General features: G+C 34.2%; 1 protein-coding gene across 3 annotated transcripts in view; it reads left to right on the forward strand.

The window, feature by feature from the left end:
• Positions 1–22,955, forward strand: part of RO60 (Ro60, Y RNA binding protein) — a 55,615-nt gene that overhangs the window by 22,380 nt on the left and 10,280 nt on the right. For all 3 annotated transcript variants that reach the window (XM_074222264.1, XM_074222266.1, XM_074222265.1), the window contains 4 exons: positions 3,276–3,413; positions 15,957–16,073; positions 16,869–16,982; positions 21,776–21,922. In XM_074222264.1, coding sequence (XP_074078365.1) covers positions 3,276–3,413; positions 15,957–16,073; positions 16,869–16,982; positions 21,776–21,922 — 516 coding nt within the window. The remainder of the gene's footprint in view (positions 1–3,275; positions 3,414–15,956; positions 16,074–16,868; positions 16,983–21,775; positions 21,923–22,955) is intronic.

Genomic DNA, 22,955 nt, shown 5'->3' on the forward strand with positions numbered 1-22,955 from the left:
ATAATGGTACCTCCTTCCAGGGTTGTTGTAAGGATGAAATATGATTCTTTGTAAAGCATTTAGCACAATATCTAGTCCCTATATAGAAGGTTAGTTATTATTGTTGTGGTGATTTTGTATACACATTCATTTGTATACATTTGTATACACAATTGTATACACATTCATTGTGTACACATTGTATACACATTCATACATAGTAAGTATACTCTTTCTTTTTTGGATATAATATTTTTTCATTAAACTTCAGGTGTCAAAATTTCATACTATTTGGAGTTGATGTATTTTTTCCCATTAAAAATCCTTTCAAAAATATTTTATCAACTGATGCTAAGCGAGATGTGCAGAACCAGAAGAACATTGAATACCCTAACAGCAACATGGGCATGATGACCTTAATGGACTTGCTCATTCCATTAGTGCAATAATCAGGGACAATTTTGGGGTATCTGTGACAGATAATACCATCTGTATTCAGAGAAAGAACTGTGGAGTTTAAACAAAGACGAAAGATTATTATCTTCAATTTTTTTAAAAGTTGTCTTATTTACTATATAATTTTGCTATCTCTAATGTTTTATTTCTTCCTCAAGAATATACTTTTTTCTTTCAATTCAGTTTCGATCAATGCATAGCATGGAAATAATGTAAAGATTATCAAATTGCCTTCTGGGGGGGGGGATTGTAAAATTCAACATTTTACCAAAAACTGATAGAAACTATTATTGTATGTAATTGGAAAACAAATAAAATATTTATATTATAAAACAATCCCTTGAAGTTTGTGAACAAAACTTCTATACAGGCTCCTAAAAAGGTCCTTCATTGTAGTTACAAAGCTTCCTTCTAAATGTTCCATTTCTATCCCCAGTAAACAGTTCAGGCTCAACTATTTTTCTGGAGAGTGTGATATAATTTTTTTCTTTTCTTTTTTAACTTTATATTTAAATACAAAAATAAGAAAAAGGAAACATTGTCATGTGCACAGCAAAAGATGCAAGGATCCATAATATAAAACAAATGTTTCCATTTCAAGAAAGCCTATATAATATATACTATACATTTTGTTCCTAATTGTTTACTTTGCTTTCTTGTAGGTTTTCTTCTGTTCTTTACTGTGCATTGTTTACTTTATTTCTTTAACTCTTTCTAGCAGCTTGTCACTAGAGGGGGAAAAGAATGAATCTATACTCTTAACATTTATATCAGACTTGCATAAAAAGTATAGCTGGCATGCTCATCAGATTTGCATGTGACACAAAAATGTCAGAGATACCTATCACAGAGGATGACAAAATCAGGATCCAAAAACTATCTTAATAGACAGAATCTATTAAGTTAAAGTTCAGTAGAGAAAAATTAAATTCTAAGGTTCAGATATAAAAAAATCAAATAGAAGATAGAAGAGATAAATATGGAAATTGTTCTGAAAAATATTTAGAGGTTTAATGGAATTAGTAGTATGCATTGGCAGACAAAAAAACTAATTTAATCTTTTGTTTGTTTTGGGTATTTTTTGGCAAGGCAATGGGGTTAAGAATGATTTACCCAAGGTCATACAGCTAGGTAATTATTAAATGTCTGAAGATGGATTTGAACTCAAATCCTCATGACCCCAGACCAGTACTCTATCCACTGTGCCACCTAGCTGCCAAGCTAATTTTATCTTAATACTACTTAAAATAGGCAATATATCTTCCAAAAATAGGGAGCTAGTAGTCCCACTGTACTGTACTTTCAGTAGACCCTTTCTAGATATTCCTGATCAATTATTAGTATCACAGTTTTAGAAGAACAGGGATTAACTGAAACCTCCAGAATAGGGTGACTAGAATGGTCTATGACCTTGAATTTGTATCATGAATATTTGGGATTATTGCAAGGACTGTATAAATTTAGTCTGCAAAAACGATGACTCAGGAAGAACATGACAACTCTCTTCAGGTGTTTGAAGAATTATCTTGTGAAAGAAGTATTAGACTTGGGTGGCTAGGTGGAGCAGTAGATAGAGCACCGGCTCAGGAGGACCTGAGTTCAAATGTGACCTCAGACACTTAATAATTACCTGTGTGACCTTGTGCAAGTCACTTAACCCCATTGCCTTAAATAATTTTTTTAAAAGTATTAGAATTGTTCTTTTTAACCCTTTAACCCTTAACTGTTTCTTTAGAACCAGTAACAATAGGTGGAAATTGTAGAGAAGTCAGTTTAAGTTTGATCTCAAGAAAAACTGCCTAATAGCTATAGCTGTCCAAAAGTAGAGTAAACTTTCCAAAGGTTTGTGGATTCCTTCTCTACCTTAGAAGTATTTAAGCAAAGTCTAGACAGCCACTAAACAGGTATGTTACAGTAGAAACTTCTTTATTGTATGGAATATTTGGTCTAGATGATCACTGAAGTTATTCCAACTCTCAAATTTTATGATTCTCCTCATTTCATAGGTATTAAATAGTTGCACCTTTATTATAATAGTTATACAAACTATTTCTTGAAACATTTGGTTATTAAACTTGATCTCAGGTTTCATTTCCCTTACTAATTTGCTTGTTTTAAAATCCAGTAATCCAATTAAAACTTTTTAAATTAAGGTAAAAATATATTTTTTCATTTATCTAGTTCTTTGATAAATTATATCTATATTAAGTTGCAGCTTCGTAGGACAGAGACTTAGTTATGCCTGTCTCTTTGTGATCCCTTTGAGGTTTTCTTTGGCTCATTTTTTAGATGAAGGAACTGAGGCAAACAGGGTTAAGAGACTTGCCTAAGGTCACACAGCTAGTAAGTGTCTGGGGCCAGATTTGAATTAAGTTCTTCCTGATTCCAGATCCAACATTCTATCCACTGCACTATCTAGCTACCATTACATTTTTTTTTAGATTTTTCAAGGCAATGGGGTTAAGTGGCTTGCCCAAGGCCACATATCTAGATAATTATTAAGTATCTGAGGTCGGATTTGAACCCAGGTACTTCTGACTCCAAGGCTGATGCTCTATCCACTGTGCTACCTAGCTGCCCTACCATTACATTTTAATTGCATTATATTCATATATATTTGTACATGTTTTCATCTATACACCCCTCCCCAACACATTTCACCCCCCCCAACTTAATTAAATTTCTTGAGGGAAGGAAATTCATTCAGAATAAACACATGCATTTACTAGATCTAAAGAACTAATCTTAATTTAAGATTAAAGATGAATGTTTAATCTTAATAAATTATATTTACTTTCAAAGTTTCATTCATAATTTCTAATTGTCTTTCTTATTGTTAGGCTCGTATACATCCATTCCATGTTTTAGTTGCATTAAAAGCTTATAAAACAGGACATGGTCTCCGAGGAAAACTGAAGTGGCTTCCTGATGAAGACATTTTGAAAGCATTGAATACTGCATTTTATAAAACATTTAAGGTAATAGTTTCATTTGCCTCAAATTTTTAAAAAGACACAGTGAAAATGTAATGTTATTTAATATTACTGGAATACCATTATTGAAACTTGTAAATTTTAATCAAAAAGTTGAACAATTTTGATAGTGCATTTTTTTTAGTTCATGTGATTTTTTTTTATTTCTCCCCTAAAATTTTTGTTATTATTTCTAAAACTAGTTTACCTGTTTACAAAGTAGTCATTGGATTTCAAATCAGTTTTAAGATACATAATTTCTGTACTAAACTATTCTAGCATTTACTTTGAAATTTGCCAAATATAGGATATGCTAAAATACTAGAATATGGCCAATATGAAATTAAATTGGTGAAGTAAATTATGTGTTTGATTAATTCACTTCTATTTTGAAGAATATTGACATGGCAAAATTTTTGGTTTCATCCTGGTAACCATATTTTAGAATTACTGTCGTGTTCCCAGAAGGGTAACAAGCAAATTCAATTTTAAAAAATTTATTTCCCAGATAAATAGATATTCCTCTAAAATTTGTCTTTATGGAATTCTGATTTAGCTGCCAGTTCTAAAAATCAAAATACTGATTGGCTAATCCAAATTTAGTGTTGATAAAATTATCCAACCATGACAAATTAACATTTTTCCAATACCAAGAGGAAAATAAAAATCAGTGCTTATGAATACAGTTCTGCATTGTTATCAGTGTGGATCTCCCTTCATTGATGTCTACATTTTATGACTTTTAATCTTCTCTTAGAAGTTTGAGGACACCTAATGCACTTGAACTCTGTTGCCTTATCTTGACTTCATGAGGACACCAGTGAGACATGCTCTCTATTAATGATCTCTCTCTTTATCATATGACCAACCAATCTTCTTTTTCATGCCCATATTTCTTTGGTGATATTGTAATTTTTTTGTATCCTGCTCACACCAAACATGTGCTTTCTTACATTGCCATTTGAGTGAGCTTCAGTCAAATTCTATGCAGGCTGCAGTGTTCTGTGTCTTATAACCATAAACCAGAAGAACAATGATATTAAGAAAGTAGTCCTTTTTTTCCCACAGAAAAGCTTAGGATCATTAAAATAGTTTTTTAGTTTCACAAAAGCCATCCAGCCTTCATTCTTTCTCTTATTCCATTCTAAGCCCAGCTTATTTTTCTGTTTGTAGTTTCTGGCCCAGATGTATATACTAAAGGATGCTCTTCTACAGCTTTTCTCTGAAGCCATGAACTGAACAATTGGCATTCTTTATCTATTTTTTTTCTGTTTTTTGGAAATTTTTTATGTGAACTATTAGACCAAACTCTTTAGTGTGATTTTAGATCTTATTTATAAGGCTCAGAAGTGAGGCAGGTAGGTGATGCAGTGGGTAGAGTGCTGACCCTGCAGTCAGCCTCAGACACTTAAATTGTCTAACTGTGTGATCTTGGGCAAGTCACTTAACCCCATTGCCTTGCAAAAACCAAAAGAAAAAGAAGAAGAAGACTCAGAAGTTTACAGGGCTTGATGCAGTCAGCACAATGACATCTATAAACAGAATAATGCAAAGACCTCACTATAGGGGACCACTCTTCATCCTCAACTCTTCAAAACAGTTGACTTTTCTCTGTTTTATGCTTTGCTTAATATTAATAATTTGGCACACTTGTTGCCAAACTAGTTTTTTAATATCTTTTAAATCATCTCACATAATTTTAAAATATGTATTGAAGAAACTTTATTGAAGGAGGAGAACTTTAAGGTGACTTTTTACCCTTCCTAATCAATTGCTTTTTAAAGTAATCAATAAGTTCACATTATGGTATCTTGTCTTTTGTGTGACACTAACATCATTTTCAAAAACTTACATGCTCCTTTCTAAAACCCTTATTTAAGAATGCCATTGATTTGTGTATTGATATTATGATCAAAATTTTTTCACCACCAACATGGTGGTGATAAGGTGTATGACATTTTTCCTCACATTTTCTCTCTTCTCATTCTTCATATATCTTAAGATTCAGTCCTTGGAATTCTCAGAATTGTCACTTCAGCCATGAACTTTCTTGTTTTATACTTGTAGATGTAATTTGCTTTTTCCATCTGTTTTTTCAGTGCCATTTTACCTTTCTCCATGAGCACATTAAAGGACTTCGAGGTTAGAATCTAAATGCCATGGTTCTGACCATGATGGTAAAAAGATTTGTTCTAAAAATCTTTAGAGAACGTTTCCATATTTTTCTACTATCATATTTTCGGTTTTATTCTTAAATGTCCTGAAGGTGCCTTTATTTACTTGTATCATCTTCCACAGCTTCCTACTGTTTGAGATGATACTGTTTGTAATCTTATAGCTCTCTATAAGATTTTTCATAGTATGATAGTTTAGTCTTTAAAAAAAAATCTGGGGCAGCTAGGTGGTGCAGTGAATAGAGTACTGGTCTTGGAGTCAGGAGTACCTGAGTTCAAATCCGGCCTCAGACACTTAATAATTACCTAGCCGTGTGGCCTTGGGCAAACTACTTAACCCCATTGCCTTGCAAAAACTAAAAAGCAAACAAACAAAAAAACAAATAAAAAACAAAAAAATTTAAAAAAAAATCTAATTGTGGCATTTTTTTTATCAGTTAAATTTCCATTTAACATTATAGTCAGTGTCTTTTCCTGCTTCTATTTCCAGTTTGAGTTGAAAGGTTTGATACCCTAAAAAGTCAAATCAGAACTATTTTCAGATTTTTCCTTAATTTTGTTTTAGTTTTGTGCCAAATTCATTTATATAGGAAACTATTTTTTGTATATTGCTTATTTACAAATTCCAGTATATATTTATGGAGTGAAGTTGGGGAATGGGGAGAATGGAACTTTGCTTTGGTGAAATTCTATAACAGCAACAACAATAATAATAATAGATAAATGTCATATCTTCAGTTTCTTGCACTAAAACCCTCTAAGACTTCTAGATTTTTAACTAGTGTCTCTTGATAAGAAGTAACTGGATTATTTTAGTTGTACTTGTTGTATATCTAGAAAGTTGTACTAGTTGTACCATCCTGGAAAGACTGAGTATGAGTTGCATGTTGAACTTTGCTGCTTGAGGACCAGCTTAGCTAAATTCAAAGAGGCTTGTCACTTGGGTTGCCACAGGATGATGAATTTTAAGTATTAAGTTGTAGAGAAATTGTAATCTGCAAAGTAGAGTTGGTTGATTGGTGGTTGTCTTTTGTTCTCTAAAAGGACCAAGATGACATTGCTATATTAGAGTCTAGTTGCAGTGTTTCTGGCTGTGATCAGACCACCACATGCTCAGAATGCTCTACTACAGTTGGAGCACAAACAATCCATGGGACCATTTGGGGTGGGTTCTCTAATCATGCACCAATACCTCCATTTAGTCTTGGATTGCAGCTTGTAGCCTTTTCAGTTGAAGAATTTACCATCAGTAGTTGACCTTGATTCTCTGTTTGTCTTCATTGAAGGCATTTGAAACCATGGCTGAAAACATCATCTCATGTTTCCTTTGAGCTTCTTCAATTCTGCTTTGCTCATAGAACACAGTACCCTCTGATGAGGGCATGCCATGTTGGGTGATCTTAGGTCAGTCTCTCTTGTTACTTAATGAATTTCCAAGTTCTTAAGAGACATCTTGAGAATGTTCTTGTATCACTTTTTCTGCTCCTCCTTCTCCCATGAGTGCTCACCCTTGTTTGAGTTCTCCATAAAATGTTTAGCATTTGAACAGTCATAGATGCACTCTGCAATAGAGTTTGAATGTTTGGCAGTTTACCTCTAGAAGGGACCTCAGTATCCAGTATCTTATTCTGCCAGGTGATCTTCAGAATCTTCCTAAGACAGTTTAAATGGAAGCAATTCATTTTCCTGGCATTGTACGAGTAGACTGTCTAGTTTTCAAAGTCATCCCACAGAGGTCAGCACAACAGCTCTGCAGACTTTCAGCTTGGTGGCAAGCTAATTAATACCTCTTCTCTCCCACACTTTCATTTGAAACTCCCTAAACACTGAGCTAGATCTGGCAATGTTGTATATGTCAACCTCATTATCAATGTGTATCTCCTTGGAAAGTACACTGCCAAGTTAAATGAATTTATCCTCAGTATTCAAAACTTCTCCATTTGCTGTAACCAATGGTTCCACATTTGGATAGGTGTGGTGCTTGCAGATAGAGCATCTGTGTTTTCTGGTGCTCTTAGGCCAAAATTAGTACAAGCAGCAGAGAATGAATCTTTGTTGCATCTAACTTCAAAGACTACACTGAGTGCACAATTGTCTGCAAGTAGAAAATCATGTACCAACACTTCTGCCACCACTTTGGTCTTGGCTTATAACCTTTTCTTTTTTTTTTAATTGAAACTTTTTTATTTTTTCAATTACATACAATGGTAGTTTTTCAACATTTGCCCATTTGCAAATTTATGAGTTCCACATTTTTCTACCTCCCCCCCCCATGGCAGCAAACAGTCTGGTAAAAGTTGTTCATGTACAGTTCTGTTTAACATTTCTATATTAGTCATATTGTGAAAGTAGAATTAAAACTAAGGGGAAAGAAAAAATGAAGCAAGAAAGGAAAAACATAAAAGAAGTTTTTAAAAATTAACATAGCATGTATTCAGACTCTTTGGTTTTTTCTTCTTGATGTGGATGGCATCGTCCAAAGCAGGTCTCCCATGGTTGTCCTTGATCTCTGAACTACTGAAAAAAGCTCCATGAACATCATGGTTGATCATTTCCACAATGTTGTTAATGTGTATAATGTTCTCTTGGTTTCTCCTCATTTCACTCAGCATCAGTTTTTATTTCTTTCCATACTTCTCTAAAGACTGACTACTCATGATTTCCATAACATTCACATACCATAACTTGTTCAACCATTTCCCAATTTATAGGCATCCCCTTAATTTCCAATTCTTTGCCACTACAAAAAGAGCTGCTAAAAATATTTTTTGACATGTGAGACTTTTCTGTTTTTTATGATTTCTTAGGGATATAGACTTAGTATTGGTATGACTGGGTCAAAGGTATGATCACTTTTATTGCTTTTTGGGCATAGTTCCAATCTGAAAGGTGTGAGGTGGTACCTCATAGTATTTTAATCTCCATTTTCTCTAATAATGATTTGGAGCATTTTTTCATATGATTATATATAGCTTTAATTTCTTCATCTGAAAATTTGTTCATATCCTTTGACCATTTATCAATTGAGGAATGACTTGTAATCTTATAAATTTGATTCAGTTTTCATAAATGTTAACTATGAAAATTGTTTTCAGCTTTCTTTTTATCTTTTTTATCTTGTCAAAATCTTAGTGCAAAAACTAAAGTTTAATAATTTTTAATGTTCTCTAAGTTTGGTCATAAAGTTCTCCCCTCTCCATAGATCAGACAGAATATTTTGAGTCCTCTTAATTGGATTATGTATTGCCCTTTATTTCTTAATCCTGTACCCATTTTGATCTTATTTTATTATTTTTGACCTTTTCAAGTTGAAGAATTTACCATCAGGGAAGTAATTGACCTTCAGGCTATGTTCTTCCTTGTTGAAGGCATTTCATAACATGATTGAAAACATGCTAAACAGCATGGAAGCAAGAACAAAGCCTTGTTTCACTTCATGGGTGACTGGGAAAACACCATCATCCATCATCCAGAACCTGGGCAATCATGCCCTCATGAAATAGATGTATAATACTGATGAACTTCTCTGGGCAACCAAATTTTGACATAATTTTACATAAACTCATGAATGACAATATCAAAGTCTTCAATCAAATCTACAAATGTTGTATATAGACCTCTATTCCTCTCCTAGCATTTCTTCTAGAGTTGTGGGGCAGCCAACACCATATCAACTGTTCCTGAGCCCTGTGTGAAGTCACATTGACTCATAGGTAGATGCCCATCATCCAGATGAAGGATCAGCCTATTAAGGACTCTGGTAAGAATCTTGGCAGCAATGACTTAAGAGAGAAAACCTCCTGTGATTTTGTCACAGGACAATATATTGTTTTTACTTTCATAGGTAAATCATATGTTAAATCAATGTGGATTGAAGTTGGAAGATTTTAGTCACCTTTTGTTTGAGCATTGGACTCCCCAGCTTGTAAATCTCAGCTGGCAAAGAATCAACACTAGATGCATTGCCCCATGAAAGGAGAACAGAGTACTCATACTGATGAAACCATATATTCTTTAACTATTTAAACATATTTAATTACTTTTGCTAAAATGCAAGCATTATATCAGAAATCTTTCCTTTAATTAGCAAGTCAAACAGTCATCCCTGGATATGTCCTATGAAAGTGTTTATTGGTTTAAAAAAAAGGATGTAAAATGTTAAAGATTTTCACAGAATCTTAAGTGTGAAAGGAACCTCAGAGAGCTTAAAATTCAATTTATACCTGAATGGCAATCCCCCTTAAAATATCTGCCCAAAATGGGTCTACCAGCTTTCATCTGAAGAAAGTAATAATAAGAAACCTCCTTATTCCAATTTTGTACAATTCCAACTTGTTTTTATTAAGATATTTTTATTATTACTTTTTTAAAAATTTTGAGTTTTTGGGTCAGTTAGATGATACAGTGTATACAGCATTGACTTTAAAGTCAGGAGGACCCAAGTTCAAAACCAGCCTCACACACTTACTGTGTCCCTAGGCAAATCACTTACCCCCTGAACACCTTAAAAAAAATAAATATCTAAATGATGAATAAAATTGGGAGTTCCAGATTTTCTCCTCACACTGCTTGAGATGTCAAGCAATATGTTATCCATTATACATGTGATGAAATCATACAAAACATTTCCATATTAGTCATTTTGTAAAAGAAAACACAAACACAAGAAAAAGTAAAAAAAAGTTTCAGTTTGCATTCAGAATTTATCAGTTCTCTCTTTGGAGAGATAAGGATAGCATTTTTCATAATGAATCTTTTGGAATTGTCTTGGATCATTTTATCAGAGGAGCTAAATCTTTCACAATTGATTGTCATTACAATATTGCTGTTACTGTGTACAATGTTCTTTTGGATCTGCCCTTTGCATTAATTCATATAAGACTTCCCAGGTTTTTCAGAAACCATTCTACTCGTCACTTCTTACAGCACCAAAGTATTCCATCTCAATCATAAGACATAACTTGTTCAACTAGTCCCCAATTTATGGACATCCTCTCTATTTCAATATTTTACTATCACGAAAAGAGCTCCTATAAATATTTTTGCACAGATAGGTTTTTGATCTCTTTACGATATTACCTAGTAATGGTATCAATGGGTCAAAGGGTATATGCATTTTTTTGTATGTACATTTTTACAATTCTTTGGGCATAGTTAAAAATTGTTCTCTAGAATAAAGATATCAGTCCACCAGCATCCCAATTCTTCCACATCTGTTGCAGTGTTTGTCATTTTCCTTTTCTGTTTTGTTACCCAATCTGATAAGCTTGAGGTGGTATCTCAAGAGTTACTTTAATTTGCATTTCTCTAATCAATAGTGATTTAAAGTATTTTTTCATGTGTCTGTTGATAATTTTGATTTCTTCTTCTGAAAACTGCCTGTTCATTTCTTTTGAACACTTATCAACTATGGAATTGCTCTTATTTTAATAAAAATGTCTGTTTCCTATAACTTTGAGATATGAATCCTTTATCAGTGAACCCTTCTGTAAAAAAAGTCTTTCCCAGTTTCCAGCCTTCCTTCCAGTTTTGGCTGCATTACTTTTTTGTTTGTGCAAAAACTCTTTTAATTTCATACAATCAAAATGTTCATTTTATTTCCCATGATTTCTTTTCTTTTGTTTGGCCTTAAACTCTTCCATTATCTATAGATCTGACAGGTAAATTTTTCCATGCCTCCCTAATTTCCCTGTGAAATAACCCTTTACATCTAAATTGTTTCCCCATTTTCATTTTTATTTTTTTTTTGGTAAAAGGTGTAAGATGTTTTTCTCCACCTGGTTGGTTAGTTTTTGTCCATTATTGAAGAAGATCAAAAAATGACATCACTAGGTTTGAGACAAACTACAGTGTCCAACTGCTGATAAGACCAATAAGAGCACAAAATGCTCTACCACCTATTGTGAACACCTTGGGGTGGGTACTCTAAACTTATGGATGTCATATTTCTTTTGAGCAGCTTCAATTTTGCCTTCGTCATAGAGTGCAGCATCCTTACTGATGAGGGCACACCATGCTGGGCAGTCTTGTGCCAGTGTCTGCCAAGCTGTACAATCATTTTTAAAGTTTTTCAATGAGATCTTCAGAGTGTCTTGGTATTGCTTCTTTTGACTCCCCTTGTGAGCACTTCCCTATGTGAGTTCTCCATAAAATAGATTTTTTAGGCAATCATGCATCTGACATTCTAACAATGTGTCTAGCCCATCATAGTTGCACAACATAGTAATGTTGGGATGCTAGGCAGTTAAGCTCAAGAAAGGACCTCAGTGTCTGGTATCTTCTCCTGCCAGGTGATCTTCAGAATTTTCTGAAGACAAATTAAATGGAAGCGATTCAGTTTCTTGACATGGCACTGGTAGACTGTCCAGGTTTCAGTCATACAGCAATGAGGTCAACACAACTGTTCCATAGACCTTCAGTTTGGTAGTCAGTCTAATACCTCTTCTCTCCCATATTTTCTTTTGGAGTCTCCCAAAGACTGAGCTAGCTCTGGCAATGAGAGTGTCAATTTTATTGTCAATGTGTACCTCCCTGGAAAGGACACTGCCAAGGTAAGTAAACTTGTCCACAGTATTCAAAACTTCTCCATTTGTTGTAATCGATAGTACCACATATGGATGGTGTGGTGCTGGCTGATAGAGCACCTGTGTTTTCTTGGTTTTGTTAGATCAAAATTAGTACAGACAGCAGAGAATTGATCCATACTCTGTTGCATCTCAACTTCAGAGACTGCATTGAGTACACAATCATCTGCAAACAGATCATCCACCAACACTCCCTCTACTTTGGTCTGGGCTTGTAGCCTTTTCAAGTTGAAGAATTTCCCATCAGTGCAGTAGCTGACCTTGAGGCCATGTTCATCCTCAGTGAAGACATTTGATAACATGGCTGAAAACATGCTGAAAAATATAGGTGCAAGGGCACGGCCCTATTTTGCTCCATTGGTGCCTGGGAAATTTCATGATGAACTTCTCTGGGCAACCAAATTTTGACATAATTTTCCATAAGCCCTTACGACTGACAGTATCAAAGGCCTACAAAGATCTACAAATGTTGTATACAGACCACTCTTCTGTTCCTGGCATTTTTCCTGGAGTTGTAGGGCAGCAAACATCATATTGACTGTTCCTTGACCCTTTCTGCAGCCACCTGGCTCTCAGGAAGGTGACTGTCTTCCAGGTGAAAGTTCGGCTTATTGAGAAAGACTCTGGCTAAATGATTAAATGGCTAAATGACTAAAAGAGAAATACCTCTATATGATTATCACAGAACAATCTATTCCCTTTATTTTTATAGAATTGGACAATGGAGGCATCCTTGAGTTCTTGGGGATAACCTATTCAGGCCATATAACCTGGAAAATTTCAGTCAGTTTTTGGATGACCAATGGACAACCCCCCCCCCCAATAGATCTCAGCTGGAATAGAATCAGCACCAGATGCTAAGTCACTTGAAAGGCGCCTAACAGTATTCAAAACCTCTTCTTCAGTTGGAACTTCAGCCAGGGACTGGTTGATTTCAACTTGAAATAAACAGTCAATGACTTCTGCATTGATGATGGTATATTAAGAATACTCTGGAAGTGTTTAGTCCATCTCTCTAGGATCATGACCCTATCTTTAATCAATGTTGATCTGTCAGCATTGAGCAACTGAGATGCACCATATTCCTTGGGCCCACATCTGGTCTTCAGGGCATCATAAAAGCATTTTGGTTTGTTACTGTCTGCATAAAATTGAATTTTGTCTGCCTTCTTATTGAGCCAAGAATTATGCATCTCTCCAAACTTTGCTTGTACTTTACTTTTGATGGAATTAAATTCTGCCTTCTTAGAAATGAATGAACTATCCTGCTGGTGAGCCCTGTGAAGTTATTTTTTCATTTAATAGCTTCTGTGTTTCCCCATCATTTTCATCAAACCAGTCTTGGTGTTTGGAAGTGTTCTTACTCAGATGAGCAAATGCAGTGATGTACACCAGATTTCTGAAAGCTGCCCACTCCTTCTCTGCTCCACTGATGCCAAAAATGCATTGGCTCAGTTTTCTTCCTAGTTTCTGCCAAACTGCTCTCTTGTTTTCACAGAAAAATGGTGAAGTTTTTCCCGAAGATCTTGAATTTTTTGATTTACCAAACATTAGATTACTTATGGTGTGATTTATTTCTCTGTATTATAAACATGTTTTATTTTACTGACCCATTACTGTATTTTGATTTTTTTTATGATTACCACCTTGTAATATAGTTTCAAATCTGGTACTGGTAGACCATTTTCTTCACTAATATCTTTCACTTTTTTTGTTCCAGATGAATTTTGTTATTTTTTTCTAGCTTAATAAAATAATTCTTTGTTAGATTAATTGATATGGCACTGAATAAATAAACTTAGATAGAATTGTCATTTTTATTTTATTGGTTTAGTTTTCCTATGAGCAATTCATATTTCCCCAATTGTTTAAATCCATATTTATGTGGTGTTTTGTAATTGCGTTCATATGGCCCCTGAGTTTGTCTTGGCAGGTAGACTCCCATTATTTTGTGTTGTTTGTTATTTTAAATGCAATTTCTCTATCTCTTCTTACTGGATTTTGTTGGTAATATATAGAAATATTGATAATTTATGTGGATTTTTTGTATCAGCAACTTTGATAAAGTTGTTCATTGTTTCATTTACTTTTTTAGTCAGTTCTCTTGGGTTTCTCTATACCATATCATCTGCAGAGAACGATAGTTTTGTTACCTTTTTTGCCTACTTTTATTTCTCCAATTTCTTTTTCTTAGTGTTATAGTTAGTAGATCTAATATAATATTGAATAATAGTACTGATAATGGACATCCTTGCTTCACCCATGATCTTATTTCTAATTTATCTCTATTATAAATAATGCTTGTGCTTGGTTTTAGTCTGCTACTTACTGTTTGAAGAAAGGCTCCATTTATTCCTTTGGCTTTCTGATGTTTTTATAGGAATGAATATTGTATTTTTTCTAAAACTTAATTCTTCATCCATTGGTATAATCATATAATTTTTGTTTTTGTTATTTTTATATCAGTTATGCTGATCGTTTTATTTATTATTGAGTCCTGAATTCCTTATATAAATGCCAGCTGATCATAGGGTATATTTGTAACATATGTTGTAATTTCCTTGTCAATTTTCCTTGCCAATATTTTATCTAAATTCTTTTCATTGATATTCATTAGGGAAATTGGCAATAGTTTTCTTGATGTTTTTGCTCTCCCTGATTTAGGTATAAAAGTCATTTTGTGTCATAAGTGGAATTAGGTAGAACTACTTTACCTATTTTCGCAAAGTGTGTAGTATTTGTATTAATCCTTAACTAGTTGGTAGAATTCATTTGTAAATTCATCCGATTATGGGGATTTTTTCTTAGGGAAAGCTCTTTTATGACTTATTCAATTTTTAAGATTGGGTTATTTAAGTATTCTATTTCTTCATCTGTTAATCTGGCCAAGTTATATTTTTGTAAATATTCAACCATTTTACTTAGATTTTCAGTTTTACTGGCATTTCTGAGCAAAATAGCTCCTAATAATTGCTTTAATTTCCTTTTTATTAGTAGTATATTTGCTTTCTTCTTAACAGCTCTAATTTGTTAAAAAGTTTTTTCTTACATTAAATCAAAATTTTTCTTTTTAACTTCTGTTTTTTATTTGAATTTTCTGAGATCAAACAGAACAAATCTAATCCATCTTCCATTAATTCATTTATTTATTATTTACTATGTCCCAGGTACTTTGCAGAGATATAAAGATTAAAAATAATCATTGTCCTCAAATGGTTTGCATTTTATTAGATAAAAACAACATGAAAACAGTTAAATAGAAAATACAAAATAATTTTTAGTTATTAGACATTAGAATCTAGTAAGTCAATTTAAGTTGGGCCATGAAGGAAATTAGACATTATATTGTGCAGAAAAGAGGAGAGATTTATATTTCAGGCAGGGATGATAGTCACCTGGGCAAAGTTAAGAGTTTAGAGATCAGATTGTGTATTTTGAGGAAGAGCAAGTGAACAAGTTTTGACAGAATGTAGAGATTAATCTACAATAAGTCTAGAAAGATGAGCTGGAGTCAGATATTAAAAGGCTTTAGATTTCAGACATTGGTATTTTATCTTAAAGGTAATGGGGAGGGGGCAGCTAGGTGGTTCAGTGGATAAAGCACTGGCCCTGGAGTCAGGACTATCTGAGTTCACATCCAGCCTCACCTAACTGTGTGGCCTTGGGCAAGCCACTGAATCGCATAGCCTTGCAAAAACCTAAAAAAAAGGTAATAGGGAACCAATGGAAGTTTTTGAGTACAAAGGTGAAGCCATTTCATTTAAATATCTTAATTTTTTTTTCTCTTTTAGACAGTTGAACCAACAGGAAAACGTTTCTTGCTAGCTGTTGATGTCAGTGGTTCCATGGACCAAAGAGTTCTGGGCAGTATACTCAATGCAAGTACAGTTGCTGCAGCAATGTGTATGGTGAGAAAGATTAAAACTTTTTTTATATTTTTTCTGTTTTAAAATATATATGATTGGGGTGCTAGGTGGTGCAGTAGATAAAGCACTGGCCCTGGAGTCAGGAGTACCTGGGTTCAAATCCAGTCTCAGACACTTAATAATTACCTAACTGTGTGGCCTTGGGCAAGCCACTTAACCCCATTTGCCTTGCGAAAACCTAAAAAACAAACCAAAAAACCCAAATAAAACACATATGATCTAACCAGGTTGTAAAACAGTTATTTTAAAATATATTTTGATATGATGATTAAATTAGGCTTTCATTTACTTTTTGATGACTATCATTAGATACTTTTCATTGGATTTTGTAAAGCCAAATCTTTGTTACATTAACAGAATACAAACAGTAAATAAATTATACTTTTTTTAAACAGTGAGGAATTATTGTTAATAATAGTTTTGAAAAAATTAAAACACTCATAAAAACTACTTAATAAACATAGTCTTGGAAAAAGTAGTGAACTAGGACTCAGTTGACCTGGCTTCTGTTACTGTCCAACTATTAGATGACTTCAATTAGGTAAGTCATTTAACTTATATAATTTTCAGTATCCTTATCTATAAATGTTGGAAATAGTCTTTCCTTATCTGCCTTTTAGGAATGTTGTTAGGATCATATGGAATCATAAATGTAAAAACTCCTTTTAATAATTTACATGTGTAAATTATATACTTAAAATTTCAAATTAGAGTTTTATGTACTAATTGATGAATCCTTCCTAATCTACTGAAGATGACTATAATTGGATTTTTCAGGTTATTGCAAGAACAGAAAAAGATTCTCATATAATTGCATTTTCACATGAAATGGTACCATGCCCAGTGACTATGGATATGACTTTATGTCAGGTATTGAAAGTTATGGATGAGGTAGGTAACAGTTTCAGTGGATAATATTTTTGTTGAAGGTAAATATAATTTTCTTCATTATTAAATCTAGTTCAAGAATAAAAAAGTTCTCATCTGATAAGCAAAAATTCTATTTTGTTGAATTCCACTGCATATAGCAGGAGTGGGGAAACCTTTTCTTAAGATTATGTTTTTCTATCTCATCCCAGGCTGGAAGTACAGGGGTTACTTATGAGCCTGTTCCACTCTGATCAGCAGGGCAACTTTGACCTCCTCTGCTTCCAGCCTGAACCTCTTCACACTCAGCCTCCCTCTTTTTAGGCCCCCCCATTTCTTGGGACGATCATTATATATGTACTTAGTGCAGACCTTAGCCCACCACAGCCCAATCGCAGAAGATCTTGCTGACCTTATCATCTGGGGAAACTGGGATTACAGGTTTGTGCCACTATGCCTCACTTCTTTGTTTTATGACACATTTTTTATTTCTCTTCATAATATAAAAATATTTTGAAACTAGACTGCGAAAGATAAATTAGAGTGAGAGGGACTTGAGAAAAGAGATTAAGAGATTATTGCATATAGCATGGAAACAATGTAAAGATTATCACACTGCCTTCTGTGGGGGGGGATGGAGGAAAAATTGTAAAATTCAAAACCTTACAGAAAATGATAGGTAAAAACCATTATTGTATATCATTGGAAAACAAATAAAATATTAATAAAAAAGATTATTGCAATAGGCAGTTATAAAGATGAGTCTGAAGACTGGAGGAATGATCTGTAGATCAGTAGAATCAGTAGAAATTTGAAAGTTTGGCATAGGAAGAAAGATGAGTTCTTAGACATGTTGAGTTTTGAAGTGGCTTAGAACATATGTTTTGAAATATCCACTGGGCAATTGGTGATGATTAACTGGAGCTCCAGAGAAAGACTAGTACTAAACAGATATACATGTATATAGATATACATGCATCTGCTGTGTATAACTGATCAACCTTTGGAGTTGATTATACAACCTCAGGTTTAGTGAGAAGAGGATAAAACCCGGGGCAGAGCCATGGCCTATACTCACATTATTGTGAATAGAACAATAAGCTAGTAAACCAAGGATTGGTCTGGAAGACAGGAAGAGAACCAGGCTGGAGAGGGTGGTCTGTGGTTCCAAATGTAGCAAAAAAGATAAAGAAGGGTGAGAGGGCTGAGGAAAAAGACTGTCTGATTTGACAAATTAGAGCTAATCAGTAACTTCTGAAAGAGTAGTTTCAGTTGAGTACTGATGTTGGAAGCCACATTTCAAAGGAATGAAAGGTAAAGAAGCAGAGGCAATGAGTTTAGATAACTTTTTCTAAGAGTTTGTCTGAGAAAGGGAGAATAAAAACAAAGCAATAGTCTGGTGGGATGTCAGTCTAGTGAAATTTTTTTAAGGTTGACAAAATTGCGCCTACACAAAAATTGACCATGTAATAGGGATAAAAACCCAAAATCAAATGTAAAAAAAGGTAGATATGTTATTTTTATTCTTTTCAAATCCTAATGCATTAGGACTTACATTCAACAAAAGGCTGTAGGGAAAGCTAGACTAAAAATTAATTGAAAACTAAAAAATCTTAAAGAATAAGTGGGTTGGGGTGGCTAGGTGTCGCAGTGGATAGAGCACCAGCCACTGAACCCCATTGCCTTGCAAAAACTGAAAAAAAACAAACAAACAAATAAATAAATAAATAAAAATAAAGATTAAGTGGGTCAAGAGCAAATTATAGAAATAATAATTCCTTATAGAGAATGACAACAGTGAGACAACATAGCCAAATTTATGGTTTGCAACCAAATCAGGGATAATTTTGTTTCTCTAAATTCTTACATCAACAAAATGGAAAAAAATAAATCTTGACCTGGATATGCAGCTAAAAAAACTTTTTAAAAGAACAAAAATCCTCATTTGACACCAAATTGAAAATTCTGAAGATCAAAGGTGAATTTAAGGATGAGGAATCTTGGAAGACAGGCAAGAAACTGCAAGGGAGATTGAAGATTTAGAGACTGAAAAGAAACGGGATCCTTTGCCAAAATCTGCTAAAGAAGAGATGGAGTATGGGAACAAGGGCATTTAGAGGGTCTAATATTATCAAGAAGGATTGTCTTAATATCAGACTAGGGAAAAGGAAAAGAGAATAATATCAAGGGAATTTTATATAAAAAGCTCAGCAAATTTGGACTAGATGGCAAAATTTTCTTAGAAAAGAGACAGGGTCCTCAACTGAGGAGGTAAGTTAAGGGGAGAATTGAAGAGAGAACAAATCTAGACTAGTGTCCAGTGAGAGGAATGATCAATTATAAAGAAATAAAAGGATTGCTAACTTAAGGGCTTAGATGAGGACTAATTACAAATTTCTCTTGGACCTAAGCAGTTTAGTTTTCATGATTTGTTTCAGCTCTCTTTAGCTGTATATGAATAGACATAGAAATGGAAAATATGATGGGAGTAGTCCAGGATGGAGATCTATCAAGGAATGAATTTCATTATGGCAGTGGTAGCAAAAGGACTCTGTGGTAATAAGATAATTCGAAGATGAACTAGTTAACTGTAGGATTGTTACTGTTTCAGAGGTGGAATTTGTGTGGACACCCAGTTTCTTCTGAAATGATCCTGAATGAGTAGTTGGGATATTAATTGATTGTTGTAGCTCTTGCATTTTAATGAAACAATACTCAATAGAAATTTTTCAAGGTTTTTGTGGAAACGTATAAAGAGTATTGTCACAAGAGTCATTCCCTTGACTGGAATTCAACAAATAGAACATTTATTAAGCATCAAATAACTTCCAAGCACAGAGCTAATCTCTGGGAATACCCTTTTCTCAATCTCACAGTCTAATGGGAAGGAGAACACACAAATTACTAAGTACAAGCAATATATATGGGATAAGGTGGAAAAAATTGAAATAAGCTGGTAGAGGAATTGGAATAGGCTTCTTAAGATGGTGGGATTGTAGTTGGGACTTGAAGGCAGGGAAGCCTAGGGATGGAGATAAGGAGGAAAAGAATTCCAGTCATGGAAAAGCCAATGAAAAATCTTTGAATTGGGAGATGAGAGTGTTATTAGGAACAGCAAACAGTGTCATTATAATAGAGTATGTGGAAGGGTGTCAGAGGACTGGAAAACCAAGGGACCAGGTTTATGAAGGTCTTTGAATGCCAGAGGATTTTATATGATTCCAGAGGTAGCAGGTATGAATTAATTGAAGACAGGGGTATCCTGGTCAGGAGTTGTGCTTTAGAAAGATCAATTTGACAGCTGAGTGAAGCATGACCCGGAGTGAGTGGGAAATGTGAGGTGGGGATACCAACCTGCAGGCTGTTGCACAAGTCCAGGTGTGAAGTCATGAGAGCCTGTACCATAATGATGAATGTCAGAGGGAAAAAGGGTGGGTAGGGGTGGGGGGAGGAAGATGGTAAATGAGATAATAGGAAGGTAAAATTGAGCTGGTCTAGGCAGCCCATTAGACATGGGTGAGGATGAGGCAAGTTAAGAAAAAAGGAAGGCTTAGGGGAGAGAAATAAGAAAGCTAAGTTAAATTGTCAACTAATGACATCCATTTAGAGTGATCCAGTATATCAGGCATTTGGAGAAGTTAGTCTAGAGGCCAGAAGCGAAACTGGGGCCAGATAAGTAGATCCGAGAATCATAAGCACAGAGATGATAAATTAAATCCATGGGAGGTGTTGATATGGCCAAGCAAAATAATAGAGGAAAAAAAGAGAGTCTGGGATAGGACCATGAGGAAAACCCACCAATACTTTGCAAAGGAGAATTAGAAGGATCATTCCCAACAAGTAGAAAGAGTACCAAGAGAGAACAGAAAACCTAGATAGAAGAGACTATCAGAAGATAGTGTCAGATACTACAGAGGACAGGAAGCATGAAGACTGAGAAAAAGCCATTAGATTTAGCAACTAAGAGATGATTTGCAAATTTGGATAGAGCAGTTTCAGTTGTATGATGTCAATAGGTTAAAAGATTAGTAAGAGGAATGTAAGTTGAGCTGCATCAGTTGTAGAGAGCCTTCAATGAATTTATAGACACAAAATCGAGGAAAGGTACAGAACAATAGCTACTTGGGATGGACAGATCAAATGAGAATTTTTTTATAGATGAGGAAGGCAAGGTATTTGTTGGTAGTAAAGAAGTAGTCAGGAAGAGATTGAAAATAAGTGAGAGTAGGGATGATAGAAGAGGCTATCTGCTGCAGAACACAGGATGGAATTGAATACAAAGAAATCTTATACTGGAAAAAAGAATAGAGTGCTTATCCTAAACATTTCATCACTTGTCTGTTGCTGCCATCTCTTTGATTTACCTTCCTCAAACCAAAAAAGAGGCTAAACAAACAAGCTTTTTAAAAATTTTTGAAAAATTTAATACATAAACTTATACAGAGAATTGGAAAACTGTTTTTCTTATGGTTTTGGCAGAAAGACATTTTTATTATAATATGAATGAAACAGGTCTTGGAAAAGGATCATGAAATCATGTATCAGACTATAATGACAGGTGGACTAAACTATTATCTTAAATACCACACCATTATATCCAGAGGCAGTAGGTATGAATTAATTGAAGCATGAGAGAAGCATGACCTGGAGTGGGTGGGAAATGTGAGGTGGGGATACCAACCTGCAGGCTGTTGGACAATTTCAGGTGTGAAGTCATGAGAGCCTGTACCATAGTAGTGAATGTTGATAATGAAAATAATACTAAGATTCCTCTAATATACTAAGGTATTTCTTATACTTAATGTTCATATTTTTAGATTCCAATGGGTTTTACTGATTGTTCTCTCCCAATGATATGGGCTCAGAAGACAAATACAGCTGCTGATGTCTTCATTGTGTTCACTGATAATGAGACCTATTTTGGAAGTGTTCATCCAGCTGTGGCTCTGAGGGATTACCGAATGGTAAATTGAATTTTGATAATTTCTCTTATATAATTCTGAAATGTTAATATAGTCTATAGTTTTTTTCAGTTGTATAGGAAAGTGTAGTGGTATTCTAGTAATGTTAGTTTTGTCCTTATAACTAGGCAGGTATAAGAAAAATTAACAGACTGATTAATTTTTTAAAATTTTAGCCACTCTTAAAACACATCACTAGTAACCCTTAGAATATGTTTTTAAAAATAGGTAGAAAAGATTTTATGTGTAAGTCTGCTGGGCTCATTTTGTCATTTTAAGATGCTTGTTAAATTCAAGTAGGATTTCTGAAATGTACTAAAGGCTTGCATAGAACCAAAGCAGTGAGTATAAATTTCACTGGTAGGTGATGCAGTGTTTAGAGCACTGGACATAGAGTCAAGTCAACCTGAGTTCACATCCTCAGGCATCAGCTATGTGACTGTGCGAAGTCCTCAACTGTAAAATGAGGATCATAATAACACCAACCTCCCAGGGTTGTTGAGAGCATTGTAAAGCTCTTAACACAGTATCTGACATACAGCAGGTGCTTAATATATGTTTGTTCCATTCTTGCCTCCTTCAATATTTAAATGTTTTACAAATAACTGATTAATTTGATAAGGAAAAAAATCCTTTTTGCAACTTAAAAACCTGTAGAGAAATTTTTACTCATATTCTTTTAATTCAAATGCTGGAAGGAACTTTATATATAGATCATTTAATTAAAATCCCTCAACTGGGGCAGTTAGGTGTGCCCTAGAGTCAGAAGGACCTGAGTTCAAATTTGGTCTCAGATACTTGATACTTATTCTCTGTGACCTTGAGCAAGTCACAACCATTGCCTTATCAAAAAAAAAATTCTTCAACTTACAGATGAGGAAAATGAAATGATGCCCAAAGAATTTAGTGAAATGCCACCATTGTATAAAATGTTAGATAGGCATTAAAATTAAGTGTGTTTGTTATACTTAATTCTGTTAAACTTAAGCTAAAACCTTAAGAGAATTTTCTTATCTCTGAATAAAGGTTAATGTTG

This window comes from Macrotis lagotis, chromosome 2 (genome assembly GCF_037893015.1).
Source record: "Macrotis lagotis isolate mMagLag1 chromosome 2, bilby.v1.9.chrom.fasta, whole genome shotgun sequence".
Classification (NCBI taxonomy): Eukaryota; Metazoa; Chordata; class Mammalia; order Peramelemorphia; family Peramelidae; genus Macrotis; species Macrotis lagotis.